Genomic DNA, 15,570 nt, shown 5'->3' with positions numbered 1-15,570 from the left:
GGGAACCCCTGTCCCTGTTACTACTGAAGGCAGACAAGTAAATGTAGTAGTGGAGTTGGGCTGAGCCTGGCACTGATGAAGGCAATGGATTAACTAGTGACTGGCCACACCTGGCTGTGAAGCACAGCAGGTCTGGTCAGGTGACTGGAGGTAGGCTAGGAGATTTAAACCCAGTCCAAGGCTATACCAAGGCAGACAGAGGGACAGGAGTGTAGTGTGTACGTGCTGGAGAGGTAGATGTGCATGTAAGGTACCTAAATGAATTGGGAGGGGAAGATCCTAGGCAAATAAGGCCTGCAGGCTGCTTTGAGAAAGGGAGAGACTTTGTATTTCTTCAGTGGAGCAGGCCGCTTGTACCTTTTGATTTATTGTTTTGATTTGATTTAGACTTGTGAACCAGGGGATGGACTTGTGGATACAGGGGTAGAGAAGGCCATGGATTGGGGGCCTGGGTACACCCTGCTTTCCATAAGGGCTAAAAGACAACCCTGAGCTGGGGGTGGGGGGACCTCTAGCAGAAGTCTAAAAAAGGAGACAAAACTCTAAAAAGTTCCAAGATAGCTGTTGATGGGGAAAAGTTCCCAGAAGCTGAGGTCTTAACTAGTGAGCCAAGGTAGGTGTGCCCAGAGAGAAAAAGGGGCCTACGCTTTAACATCTGGGGCTTAGGCTTTGAATGACAAGCTTTCAGAAATCAGTAGGGACAGCCCCAAGAAAGGGTAAGCCCTATATTGGTGTGCAGGGTCAGAAGGAAGGAGTAGGGAGACAGGTCTGGTAGAGCTGGCCAGGTGGTCTGCATAGCTGCTACTGGTCCTAGGACTTCAGAGAATCAAATAATATGAGGGCTGGAAGGGACCTCAGGAGGTCATCTAATCCAACCCCCTGCTCAAAGCAGAACCATCCCCAACTAGATCATCCCAGCCAAAGCTTTGTCTAGCTGGGCCTTAAAAACCTCAAAGGATGGAGCTTCCACCACCTCTCTGGGTAACCCGTTCCAGTGTTTTACTACCCTCCTAGTGAGTGAATTCTTCCTAATATCTAACCTAAACTTCCCTTGCTGCAACTTGGGGCCATTGTTCCTTGTTCTGTCATGTGCTACCATTGAGAACAGTCTAGCTCCATCCTCTTTCAAACCCCGCTTCAGGTAGTTGAAAGCTGCTATGAAATCCCCTCTCGGTTTTCTCTTTTCCGAAGTAAATAAGCCCAGTTCCCTCAGCCTCTCTTCATAAGTCATGTCCTCCAGCCCCCTCACCATTGTTGTTGCCTTCTGCCAGTCTCTCTCCAATCTGTCCACATCCTTTCTGTAGTGGGGGGTCCAAAACTGAACACAGTACTCCAGATGTGGCCTCACCAGTATTGAATAGAGGGGAATAATCTTTTCCCTCAACCTGCCGGCAATGCTTCATAATGAAGCCCAATATGCAGTTAGCCTTCTTTTCAGCAAGGCACACTGCTGGCTCATATTCAGCTTACTGTCCACTGTAACCCCCAGGTCCTTTTCTGCAGAGCTGCTGCCCAGCCTGTACCAGTGCATGAGATTGTTCCATCCTAAGTGCAGGTTTTTGCACTTGTCCTTATTGAACCTCAAGAGATTTCTTTTGGCCCAATCCTCTAATTTGTCTAGGTCACTTTGAAGCCTAGTCCAACCCTCCAGTATATCCACTACTCCCCTTGGCTTGGTGTCATCTCTAAACTTGCTGAGGGTGCACTCTATGCCATCTTCCGGATCACTGATAAAGACATTGAACAAAACCAGCCTTGGGACCGACCCCTGGGGCACTCCACTTCCTACCAGCTGCCAACTAGACATAGAGCCACTGATTACTACCCTCCAAACCTGATGCCCAGCCAGTTTTCTATCCACTTTACAGTCAATTCATCCAGCCTGTATTTCCTTAGCTTTCCTGAAAGAATGTTGTGGGAGACCATATCAAAAGCCTTGTTAAAATCAAGGTATATCACATCCACTGGTCTCCCTGCATCCACAGAGCCAGTCGCCTCATCATAGAAGGCAGTCAGGGTGGTCAGGCATGACTTGCCCTTGGTGAATCCATGCTGATGTTCCTAATCACCTTCTCCTCCAAGTGCTTAGAAATGGATTCCTTGACGATCTCCTCCATGATTTTTCCAGGGGCTGTGGTGAAGCTGTTTGGTCTGTAGTTCCCTGGATCCTCCTCTTTCCCTTTCTTAAAAATGGGCACTATGTTTGTCCTTTTTCAATCATCCGGGACCTCACCTGATCACCATGAGTTTTCAAAGATGATGGCCAGTGGCTCTGAAATTTCATCAGCCAGCATCCTCAGCACTCATGGGTGCATCCCATCCAGCCCCTGGACCTGTACACATCCAGTTTTTCTAAATATTCCCTAACCTGTTCTTTTGCCCCTCCTGCTTGCTCACCTCATCCCCAAACTGTGCTGCCAAGTGCAGTAGTCTGGAAGCTGACATTGCCCATGAAGACTGAGGTGAAAAAAGCATTGAGCACTTCAGCCTTTTCTGCATCCTCTGTCACAAGGCTGTCTCCCCCATTCACTACAGGACCCACACTTTCCCTGATCTTCCTCTTGCTACTGATATACTTGTAGAAACCCTTCTTGTTACCCTACACGTCCCTTGCTAGCTGCAACTCCAACTGCACTTTGGCCTTCCTGACTTCATCCCTGCATGTCTGAGCAATGCTGTTATATTACTCCCTAGTTATTTGTCCAAGTTTCGACTTCTTATAAGCTTCCTTTTTATGATTTAGTTTACTGAAGAGTTCCCTGTTAAGCCGATCTGGTCTTCTGCCATATTTGCTAGTCTTCCTGCACATCGGGATGTTTTGTTCCTGCACTCTCAATCAGGCTTCTTTAAAGTACAGCCAGCTCTCCTGGACTCCTCCCTGTCAGTCTGGCCTCCCAGGGGATCTGGCCCATGAGTTCTCTGAGCAAGCTGAAGTCTGCTTTTCTGAAATCTAAGGTCCATACTCTGCTGCTCTCCATCCTTTGTTTCCTTGGGATCCTGAACTCAGTCATCTTGTGGTCACTGCTGCCCAAGTTGCCATCCACTACATTCCCCACCAATTCATCCCTGTTTGTGAGCAGCGAGTCAACAAGAACATGGCCCCTAGTTGGCAGCTCCAACACTTGCACCAGGAAGTTGTCCCCAACACTTTCCAAAAACTTCCTGGATTGCCTGTGCACTGCTGTATTGCCGTCCCAGCAGATGTAAGGGTAATTGAAGTTCCCTATGAGAACCAGGGCTTGCAATCCGGAAACTTCTGATAGCTGTTTGAAGAAAGCCTCATCCACCACTTCCTCCTTGTCTGGTGGTCTATAGCAGATACCTACTTCCTTCCACTTTCCACCATCCAGTAACTTTGAAGTCATGGTAGGCAGGTAACAGAAGCATAGGCAGGCCAAGTGAAGGTAGTGGTAGAACAGCACTGTCTCTAGATACCTTTACAGTCCTCTTTTAACAAGCCAGAGGGAACTCCTAACTGAAGATGCAAAAGAAGAGGATCTACTCAACAGATACTTTGCCTTAGCCTTCACAAAAAAACTAAGCTGCAGTCAGGCACCTAATAAGGATTATCTGGATAAGAAAAGGGGGCAAGCTGTGGAAGGAGATAAAAAAAGAGAGAGTCAGAGAGCTTTTGTGGAGTCTAAATGAATTTAATTCAGCAGGGCCAGATGAACTTCATCCCGGGGTCCTGAAGGAACAGGAAATCTTGGAGCCCTTGGCTTCATGAAGTTGTGGGAAATTATGCCAGGTACCAGGGGACTGGAAAAGGAGCCAGTGTAGTGCCCTTCTTTAAAAAAGGAAAAAAGGAGGATCCACGGAGCTCCAGACCAGTTAGCCTCACCTCAATACCTGGAAAGTTACTGGCGCATATCCTAAGGAAGACCATTTGTAAGCATCTGGAGGAGGAAAGGCTGATCAAAAGCAGCCATCGTGGACTTACGAAAACAAATCATGTCAGGCAAACTTGATCTCCTTCTTTGACAAACTAACTACTTGGGTGGATGAATGGAATTCTGTGGATATTGTGGCTTTTGACAAGGTCTGGCATGACTCTCTTACAAACAAATTGAAGAAATGCAGGCTAGGTAAAACGACTAAAATTGAAGAAATGTGGGCTAGGTAAAACTACTACAGTGTGGATAGATAACTGACTCAATAGCTGTAAACAAAGGGTAATAGTTAATGGGTCCATGTCAAAATGGCAGGAGGCTTTGTGTGCCGTCCCACAGGGGTCTGTCCTGGGCCTGATGCTGTTCAATGTGTTTCTTGATGATTTGGATGCTGACACGGAAAGCTTCTTGAGCAAGTTTGCAAACGGCATGAAACTGGGGAGGATTATGAACACATTGGAGGATGCAAGAGCAATTCAGAAGGATCTCAACAGATTCGGAAGTTGGGCTAGAGCTAACAGGATAAAGTTCAGTGCAGGCAAATTAAAGGTGCTACACCTCAGGAGAAATAATCAAAAATACAAATATAAAAAGGGTGACACCAGGCTGGATGGCAGCACTAAGAAAAAGGACTCTGTCTGGAGTCTTGGTAGATTACAGACTCAGTGGGTGCATCTACATGAGATGTTATGTTGCCATAGCGACCAACGACCATGCCATGATTCATCACTATGGTGACATAGTGTCGGCGGGCACAAACCGTAACACTGATGCAACTGTGCAGTAGCTTGTTGCTACTGCACAGTAGGGTCAGAAATGACCTGTGTGCTGCTGGGACTGTGCAGTAATGGCAGTTACTGTGCAGTCATTTAGTACTTTCTTTAGTAAGTCATTTAGTACTTGTTACTGTGCAGTCCCACAGGGACACAGGTCAGTTCTGACCCTACTGTGTAGTAGCAACGAGTTATTGTGCAGTAGCCCATTCCTACTGCACAGTAGCATCAGCATCACAGTTCATGCCCATCGACATTACATTGCTAAAACAAGTACTGAGTGACTGCACATTAACCGCCATTACTGCGCAGTCTTGGCAGTGCATTTCCAACCCTACTGTGCTACTGCACGGTAGCATTGGCATCATGGTTCATGCTCAGCAGTCACTACAGCAGTCACACTGTTGCTATGGCTATGTCACATCTTGTGTAGATGTGCCCAGTATGGGTTTGTAGTGTGATGCAGCCAAAAGGCGAATGCAGTTTTGGAATTTATCAATAGAAGTATTAGGAGCAAAACACAGGAGATGACAGTGTCTCTTTACTTGACACCAGTTATACCTCATCTGGAGTGCTGTGAGCAGTTCTGGGCTCTGCATTTTAAAAAAGATGTGAAGATGTTAGAGAGGGTCTAGAGGTAGGCAACAAAGATGATAAAGGGCTTGGAAAGCGAGTCATATGAGCGGATCCTGAAGGACCTAGACAGTGGAAAAGGTGCTTAACAGGGGGCACGATAGCTTTCTTCAAATACTTGAAGAACTTCCATAAAGAAGAAGGAAAACATCTTTTCTCTCTTGCTGCAGAGAGGAGGATGCAGACCAATGGCTTGAAGTTGAAGCAAAGTAAGTTTAGATTGGATATCCAGAAAATCTTCTTCATTGTTACAATAGTGAGGCAGTGGAATAGACTACCTAGGGAAGTCATGGACTCTCCATGACAAGACGTGTTCAAGAATAGGTTGGAGAGTCATTGGCTGGGGATGATCTAGGCACAACTATGCCTGTGTTCTATTGTAGGTAGTTCCCATGCTTCTGGGCTTTTCTGGTTACATCTACCTTCCTGCTATATGTGTCAGGGTGTTTTTAAGCCTTCCTCAGACCTTGGCTACCATGGTTCCCTTGCTTTACCTGTGGCAGGTTAGGGTGTTTCCGGGTTGACAGTCTTATGTAGAAGTTAGATGAAGGATTGTATCAGATAGACATGATCCTGCTTCAGGCAGGGTGCTGGACTAAATGACCTCTGGAGATCCCTTCTGGCCCTATTTCTCTGATTCTATGTTGACTTTAATTCCCATTCATACCTACCAAGGACCAAATCTATTATATAGGCCTCCTTCAGAAGTCATAGACATTTCTCTCTAGAACTTATGTTCATGGTCAGCAGCTAGCCTAAGTGTACACTAGGATGTCTTTTGCTGGCATTCCAGATATAATATGCTATAGCTGTGGATAATGTGGGTAGAATGCCAAAAATCCCTTGCTTCCTCTGCTTCCTTCTTGAAAAAATAAATGAGTTAGGAGGAGGGGAAGGGAGGGAGGAAAGAATTCCAACACTCAGGGCAAATCAGATATTTGCAATGAAAGAATGCTTCTTCAAGATAGCCCAGCGTACACAGGAAGGAGGTCAATATCTCCCTGGGAACTAATTGTACCTTCTCTCCTTTGTTTTCCTTTCTTCCCTTCTTCTGGTTGGATGGAAGGTGGTCTTCAGTAAGTATTGCAATTCCAAAGATATTATGGATCTCTTCTGCATTGCCACTGGGTTACCAAGGTAGGTGTCACCTCATAGTCTATATCAAACGTAACATGCATTTCAGTGTATTGTTCCCTCTTCAGAACAATTGAGAAATGGACCCAAAAAGAAGAAGCAAGATCTTAATCTAGTGCCCCAGCTGCATCTCTTGTTCCAGTTATTCAAGGATGAGAAATTGGGGAAATGCAGTAATTCATACCTTGTGCATAAATTAGAAAAGTGCTTAATGCACTGCTGGAAGGTGTCAGATACCTCAGTGCTGGATGTATTAGAATAGAATAGAATAGAATAGAATAGAATAGAATAGAAGTGTATGTCAAGAAATTACAGACAACTCCAGTCAGTTTTGCATTTGGAGTGAATAGACATGTGAATCTAGGCCAAAGTCCAGATATCCAAACACAGTATGCCCATTGATACTTAAGGAACCAAAATATCACAATTGTCCATGTCCAGGGCTATGCTTTCCCTTATTTCTATTACTTCTGCAGAGGCCTAAAAATGTTATGTGTTTGGTACTCCTGGCATTTGTTTTGTTTTGTTTTGCTTTGTTTTGTTTTACTTGTCATGGGATTTGTATCCCTGAATCGCCACACAGAGAGTAGGTTTCAATTTAAACCTTTGCCTTCAGTAGGCCTTTTGCATATGGAATGCACTCGGTTCCTACTGGACTCTGGGCAGCACAGACCCTTCTAAAGGAGGTATGCAGAAAGGAGTATGATAGGTCTTATTTCTTAAGTTTGTGTCCACACAGTGTACCAAAACTGGGGGCCGGGAGGTGGTGGGGTGGAGAAGGGAGGAATGTGGGGAGTGCTGGAACAAATCATAGAATCACAGGGATATTCTGTGCAATTAACTTTTATGGTGTTTGGTGGAGGGAGGAGCATCATATTGACTGTATTGGCTACAGTTTTTTAACATAAAACTTTGGATGGAGTCCTGTCATAGTGACAAATCAATATGGTTTGTTGTTTACCCTGACAATATCCCTCTCATTTTACATTAGAGAGGTTAATAACTGTGATTTGCCTGTAATGTCAAACACTTCCGCTCCATCACCCAGAAAACCTTATTTAACCATATAAGTAATTCACGAACAATAACAGGCTGCTCAATGAAATGCTCTGTGTTGTGTTTCATTTTTAAATAGGGGCTTGCAAAAGACTATTGAGGCATCACTAATTTTAAACCAGCTCCTGGAAAACTAATTTTTTTACATGAATCCATGATGTCAAAACTAGAAAATGCATTGCAGTATTTTCTGGAATTCTTTCAGCAAGGGATATTGTTATTTGTTTTTGTAAAGGAGCTTGTTTAGAAATTTCTAAATTCCCCATATTAAAAGAACACCAGTGGTGATCCCTTATGTAGCATGGACCTAAGGGACATAAGGGATGTTGGATTGTATATGTATTGTCTTAAAGTAAATATTGATATTGATTTCCAGCTCAGGCAGTTTATATCTGTCTAGTAAATCAATCTTGATAGCTCTTCAATAGAAGTTAATGGCAGATAATTAAACGGAGCACAGCCTATATGATTTCAAAGAAAGCAAAGATCCTTCAGAGGATAGGCTTGACCATACTTCATTTTTAGTCACAAAAAACTCCTGTGGTTGGGATATGGACAGAACATAGCCACAGGACATCCAAACTTCCATTGCCTTGCTCCTTACATAGCCAATAATGCAAAATGGATGTGACATGGCAGCCAGTCAAAATGGGGGAGATTATGTCCACTTAGCAAGGAAGCTAACGGCAGCATAAGATCACAAGCACAATCAAGACCGTCCTGTTCTAGTTAAATAAATCTCTTGGAAACGTGTCTTTCAGGAACACAACAATCTCACTTTTGACATTGGATAACTGCATGGTGTCCATTGATCCAACAATGCCAGCAAACTCAGAGAGGTAGGTTTTTTAAGGGCCTAATACCATAGGATGGAGTGAAAGCCAAGCAAAAAGCTTTTTCTTGGCCACAAGTGCTCTTCTTATGTTTCTGAGCATTAAAGATTCCCTTCTGGGAGGTAGATGTCAGCAACAATTGTACACAGGATTAGAACACTGATGCTTCTTTGGTTTTGACTTTTACTCTTCATTAAATTAGGACTAGTTATTCAAGAAAATGAATACTGCATGTAAGTATTTAATGTAGGACATCTGTTCCCAACCCTCTCTGTTTGCTGTCAAGCTCCCAGCTCTCTTTGTTCACTGGCTTCTTTATTGCTTTATCAGAACCTAGGCATGTCATTATTTGCAAACAGGAACCCAAGACTTTTATGAGGCATGGACTCATTTGCATACAGCTCTACTCCCTTCTCTAAATCCCTTTTGGTCTCTGGCTTCTGACTGCATGTTCAGCTTTGCTAGTCTTCTTTATTATTATTACTGAAGTACCACCTAGGAGATAATCTAGAAACCACTGTGCTGGATGCTACACAAGTACAAGTTGGGCCCCAAAGAACTTCTACCTTCCAGTAACAAGTTCCTGAGCCTGTCTGTTCCCAATCTAACATGATTCTTCCCAAAGGGAGAGGTGTTTCTGCTGTGCTGGCAGTATGCCTCTTGTGCATTTTAGCACCCTAAAACAGCACATCTGAGACCTCTAAGAAGGCCAGTTCAATAGTAAAGTGCACTTCCTAGAAGGCATCTTTTTATTTCCGTGGACACATTTTCACACACACACAGACTTAAGTATTTATTAAAATACTTACTCCTTCTCTTCATGGCATTTACATCAGTCCTGCACCACAAATAGCTTTATCAGTGTTGTCATAGCCAACCCTCTTTTATGTTTTACAGTAATCCATACAAAGTGATACCTGTGACCACTGGGCATCTATCAGGTAAAATATCTTTATTTTAACCTAACATTTATTAAAACACCTTTATGACTCAGTTACCAGTTTTGGATTCTTTTTAAAAACTGTAATTGAAAAAATATATCACATGTAAATCTAGCGGCAGTGTTAACCTCCCCCCCCGAATAATTAATATGGTTATAGCTATGCTATAGCAAAAAAAAACCCACTTGCTCAAAAGACCCTATATGTAGAACTTCAACAAAATGTTTGATTCACAGTTATAAGATATTTGCAGGCAGCCAGCACTCAGGATGGAGGAATACCTGCGCACACAGATCAGGGGATTTTCAAAAGTGCTCAGCATCTATCTGACTCTGCCCCCACTGACGTGAAGAGAAAAGTCTCATCATGTTCAGAGGGAACAGTTCAGGTCAATGCTGGCCATCTTTGAAAATTGCACCCAACATCTGGACCCTCAGTGCTTTGGAAAGGCTCAGAAAATGGGGCTGTTCCATGAAGCAGTTACTTACTGCACACAGTATAGCTTTAGCTACATTTAACAGGACCAAAGGCACTCTGGATGGAAGAGAACAATCCACATACAAGGGCTTTCAGGAAGCAATTTCAAAACAAAACAATTTTGTGTGCAATGTGTGAGGAAACTCCACAGAACTGGAGACCACTGATGGCAGCATTGTTGAATGCACCCATTGCTCAGAACTATGTAGGGAAGTGATATCACTGAGCAAATAATCAGTGCACACACAATGATTTCAAGGTTTTATTTCAAGATTGCCAGTACCTTTTAACACAGCTAGTATACACTATATGTTCTTCCAGAGCTCAGTCTCCAAAGTAAATAGGTTGTTGTTCCATCTACAAAGGGAACAGAAAGGCATTCTGCCCTGTTTATGCCATGCTTTCTCTCTATTTCTGAGTGCTGTGCTTAGGTTAATGGCTTCCGCATTGTGCAGCACCAGTGGTCTGCAGGGCATTTGCTTGGCTTGAGCCCCATCAATGCCAGGACCCACTGCCACTGTGGTGTAGACAAGCCCCTAGGGTATTTTTGACTTCTGACATTTTCCCATGGTCCTAATTCTTACACTAGCTGACAGTGACAGGAAATGCCTTATGCAGAGTACAATTTGTTATTTAAACATTTTTGCTGTGTTCTTGCTGCATTTTGCAAAGTACAGCATACCCAAAGATCGCCCAGGGAAAGGGGAGAAAAATTTCTGTGGGTTTCGATGCCAAAGCAGGCAGACCGTTTCTGATATGGAAAGAGTAGAATTGGATGATATTCAAGGAATGTAATGCTTGTTTCATGTCTGTTTGTCTTACATTGACTGGCATTAATTTTAAATATTCCTGACATTTTTCAGACAGTGGAAATACTTGTTTTCTCGCCTCTTTCTCTCTCCCTCTTTGTTAAGACTTTCAATTCTTGTCTTCTCTTTTCAACCCAGACCAACTGCATTAGGAGTGTGCATCCATCTTCTGCTTTCAGAGCAAGTAGCTATTAGACCAAATACGTGCCAGAAAGGGTTGCAGCATTTTCTGGAAGGAGTGGAGCTACTATTCCTCTTCTCCAGTGATCTCTGATATGACTCGAAAATAGTGAGGTGCACTTCATGGAAAGAGTACAAAAAGTGAGATTGAAAAATATAACCCTTTGTCACTGTAGCAACTTCTCCACAATTAGAGTGGCACATAAGAGTGCTGCTGAGAGATGGTTCATTATTTCCTGATCATCACCTGAGATGGACCAGCACTATAAAAGATTTCTTTCCAGTAGCATGACTGAAGAACATTCATTGACTCCAGTAGCAGCTGTTATTTTACAGGTGAATTGATTAGATATCTTCCATTCAAAGCTATTGATCTATTTCCTCAGGTTAGACCAGGGTTAGGCGGCACAAATTAAGGGCTGTAGTAAAGTTAAAGCATTTTGCAATGTTCTAGTTTGCCAGTGTGATGGCATTAGTATCATGTTCTATGAGGGAAAAAAGGTGCTGTAGGACTCAGTCAGTTCATATATGCTTTGGTTCATGTGGAAGGGTAACTCTTTTGGATACTACTACACTTTAACAAAGCTAAATAGAAGACCCATGGAATGATGAGCCAGCCTGTAAAGAGCTCGTCCATTAATGAACAACTAGAAAGAGACTTTTTGAGTTAAGCCACTGATTGCCATTGCTTGGAGGCAGTGAATTCATCCAGTGGCAGATCCAGAATTTTGAAAAGGGGGGTGCAGATGGTGAGATGCACCATCTCATATGAAATGACACATTTTTCTCCTGTTAAACTAGAAACTTTACTGGTATGCCAGGGGCCTAAGGCTGTACTGAAGCAAAAACAAATATAACTTCATTGGAATGAGTTAAGAACAATCTGCAGGGCTGTGAAATAGGAGCTTCATTACCAGGAGCAGCTAACAGACTGCAGAATTGAAGAACATAGGATAGCTTGATGGGGAACATCAAGGCCATTAAAAAGAAGAGAGAGTCATTAGCACCTGTGGAATGAAGAGTTTAGAAGGGATCAAGTAGATTATATGGACCATGAATCAATTGACTCCCTCAGCACTGTCTGACTAGAAATGTTGCTGCCACTGCCAGGCAGGAATCAAAGAGGAGGGGAGTGCAAGTGTACCAGTGTACCCCCACCCCCCCAACACCATCCTGAATTCACCGTACACTTTTTTTTATGCCACTACCACTAGCTCATTCAAGCAGAAAATCACAACAATGGTAATCTGAGGACTGAGGTGGAAATGCATGCTGATATGCAGAGGCCAGTAGCTTCTCTGTCCTTCTGATTGTGATTTAGACCAGCAGTTTTCAACTTGGGGGCCATAAGCAGGTTTTAAAGGGTCCACCAGAGCAGGGAGGAGCTGCCTCATCCCTCCAGGGCAGAGGCGAGTCCTGAGGAAGGGGCAGGCACTCAGCAATATTGTGAGCCATGCTGCAGGTAGGTGGGTGAGGCTCTGTGCTGCTGCTGCTCAGGAGGGTCGACCCCACCAAGCCATGCTCGCTGAACCCGGGGATGTGCAGGAAGTGCTGGGGAGCCAGGCCAATGGGTCATGGAGTTTTTATAGCATGCTATGGGGGCTTCAGGAAGTCAAAGGTTGAGAACCCCTGATCTAGACCACTGCTTCAAGAGATCATAACGTTGATCACTCCTTTCTAAAGGGCCTCTAGAGAACCAATACATTCTATTGTTAGCCAAGACAAAATATGAAAAATGCATCTGTGCCTCCAACTTCCCTTGCCATTTAAATGAGTCTTTTAAATTAGCAAGTTATCAAGTGCCTGCATGGAAGCATAACCAAGATTTCCTCCCAGAGATACCAGCTGGAATTGGAAAAGCTAAATCAACATGGATTTCTGTAGCTTCCTGGCAGGAGACCTGTGTGAGAATCTATTAATAGCCCTATTTCCTGGATTGATGAGTCCATTGATGATACATGGGACCTCAAGTGAGAGCCACAGAGATTTTTTTTTTGGAATGGTTAAATATATACACTACCAATCTTGCGCCTATTCATTATTTGCAAAATGACAGAAATTTGTCACACTGCCTAAATCTACATATATTATGACCTATCTGCTTTTATTGATGACGCAAGTTAGCTCTTAAAACTTATGCAAGAGTGTGTGACATGCTATTCTGACCAGCAGTGTCTTAAGGACAAAGCCTCCCCTCATCCTATGGAGCTGCTTCCTACATAGGCTAGGGACAGACATTACACATAAACCAGTTTAAGTGATCAGAAACTGGTTTAAACCTGTAACAGAACAGATGTTCAGTGCACAGAAACCAGTCTGAAAATGGCTGAAACTGGTTTGACATAAATCTGGTTGAATGTATTATCAGACTTAATTGATTTGGGTCAAACTGATTTATGCAATGTCTGTCGCAGGCCCCTTGCTCATTTAAGTTAAATCAGACTCCCCCAGCATCCCAGCATGCTCTCTGGGCTGGGCAGGGCTCTCTGCTTCAGAGCAGAGCTGGTCCCTCCCCTCTGCTGTCTGGCTGGAACTCTGGCAGAGACTAGGTATCTGTCTGTCTTCCCTCGGCCCTATCCTCCCCGTCACTGCTCAAGCAGGAATCCCCCTCTCCCTCCTTCCCATCCCCCACACCATGGAACCCAGCCCCATGGACCCGAGGCATATGGTATGCTAACTAATGCTGAGCGGTGTCTGTGTGTACCTCCAATTTCACTGGGCCAGGCAGACAGAACAGTAACTACTTAGGGCATTTTTGGAGCTAATCAACAGGTCAGCTGGTAAGCTAGTTAAGAAAAGGTTTAACTAATAGAGAGAGGCTATTATTTTACTAATGAGGTGATAAATACTGTTATCAGGTCCCTGCTGGCTTGCTTGCCTGTCAGTTTCCTGCGGAGAGTATATAGAAGCAGGGAGGGAGTTGGAAAAGCTCAGTATCATCAACAGATGCATGCACTGCCCATCCCACCTTGCCTCAGAGTGCTAGCAGGGGGCTGGGGCCCAGCAACACTCCTGCCCCTTGAGCAGCTTCTAGCCTGAGCCACTGCAGGCATGTGCCTGAATTTCCTCAGTCCAGAGAGCATGTCTGTCCAGTTACAAACCAGTTCGGCTTTGCCAGGTTGGACTAACCCGCAAAGATTGAATCAATTCAGGCTCAGGCTTTTTGAATGTCTGTCCCTAGCCATAATGTGCCCATGCCAGAATTGCACTGGGCTGAACTCTGATCTCAGGATTCCAGTATATATCTGAGAGCAGCTGACTGACAAAAGGATGACTCCTCTGGGTGTAAGCTGGCAAGCTGCTGTTCAGATTAACTGGTGGAGCACTCTTGGATGATTAGCCGAAATGGATTTAGCATCATGACATTTTTTGGAGATGGTTTCTAAGGTTTTGGCCATCTGAGTCAGAGGTGTAGCAAGTTCATTCAGTGCTCAGGGCAGTAGGGGGTTGGGAGCGGGTGCAATACTGGGTTCAGGGTTGCTCCTATGACCAGGCAGGGGCAGCACAGAAAAGGGTGAATCTGGGGTTTCCTCGTAGTCAGTGCCTGGGGCTGCTGCCCTGCTCGCCCTGCTCTAGTTATGCTACTGATCTGAACTTTTATTTTTGAAGTCTTTTAGTCATTCTAAACCAAACACGATACTCAGGGTTGAAGCCCAGCTGGGAGCTGAGCAGAGCGTCAGCCTCAGAGAGCTGTGGTGAAAGTGGCTGCAAGGGCAAGATTTTCGCAGGACTTGCTTGGTGACATAGGGAGGAAAGTTGCAGGGAGTCCCCACCCTGCCAACTTCAGTTGGCAACTCCAGCTGTTTCCAGGAAGGTCACGGCCACTTGCCCGCAGTGAGCAAGTCGGGGGGGGGGGGGGGAATGGCTTCGACTGTCCCTTCACATTGGCCACAATAACTGGCACAGCGCTGAGGGAGAAGAAAGGCACTCCACAAACAGGGGTCAAGTAATATGTTGTCCCATGAGCAAAGCAAGGGGAGAAGCTTGGGGGAGGAAGGGAACCATTTGGGCAGTTTAACAACGATGAGGTAAGAGCCACGTGGGCTGCCACCTATGTACCCTAACCAGGAGCAGCATGTACCTGTGCCCCGCTAATGGCTCTTGGTTCTGGCAGCAAAAATCTGTGGCCAGTGCCAATCTGTGAGGCTGTGCCACAGCACAGAGCACAATGGAAGTGCTTTTTCTGCATTCATATACACTTGCTTTCTGGCCAAGCCTGAGGATTCCTGGACTTAGGCCTTTAAAGAGAGGGAGAAAGAGAACAGAACACTCCCCTCCAACTCCCTGTTGCAGATCTCATGTACACACTATGGATCAGGAGGCACTACTTCACGGTCAGGGCGGCTAGGATCTGGAACCAACTTCCACAGGAAGTGGTGCTGGCTCCCACCCTGGGGGTCTTTAAGAGGAGGCTGGATGTACACCTTGCTGGGGTCGTTTGACCCCAGTACTCTTTCCTGCCCATGGCAGGGGGTCGGACTTCATGATCTCCTCAGGTCCCTTCCGACCCTAGAAACTATGAAACTATGATCTCTACAAAATACCAAGCACTCATTTGGGGTCTGCAGTCCCATGACTATCAGACGAGAAGCCTTGCTGTGACTCCCACATACACAAGTACAAAATAAGCAATGGATTGCCACAGGATGACTTGAATTTTGCCTGTAACATTTCCAACATCTTGTTAGTGCCCTGTTGTTTGAAGGGGATCTCTTCTTGATGTTTTTTACTCGCTAAGTGTTGTTGAGGGGAAAATTGCACTACTTTGTACTAGTTTTGATCTTGCCAAACTACATCCACTTCAGATCTTCCCTACTTGTCACCTTTTGAGATTTTTAGACTGA

General features: G+C 44.7%; 1 protein-coding gene across 2 annotated transcripts in view; it reads left to right on the top strand.

Annotated features, from left to right (window-relative positions):
• The window catches only part of PDE9A (phosphodiesterase 9A), a 137,918-nt gene that overhangs the window by 36,196 nt on the left and 86,152 nt on the right, over nt 1-15,570 (top strand). For both annotated transcript variants that reach the window (XM_019525342.1, XM_019525341.1), the window contains exons 2-4: nt 6,363-6,433; nt 8,248-8,325; nt 9,217-9,260. In XM_019525342.1, coding sequence (XP_019380887.1) covers nt 6,363-6,433; nt 8,248-8,325; nt 9,217-9,260 — 193 coding nt within the window. The remainder of the gene's footprint in view (nt 1-6,362; nt 6,434-8,247; nt 8,326-9,216; nt 9,261-15,570) is intronic.

The sequence above is a fragment of the Gavialis gangeticus genome, unplaced genomic scaffold (assembly GCF_001723915.1).
Source record: "Gavialis gangeticus isolate Ggan-Ray unplaced genomic scaffold, GavGan_comp1, whole genome shotgun sequence".
Taxonomy (NCBI): Eukaryota; Metazoa; Chordata; order Crocodylia; family Gavialidae; genus Gavialis; species Gavialis gangeticus.
Note: the sequence above shows the minus strand (reverse complement) of the source record. Positions and strands in the feature narration are given on the sequence as shown.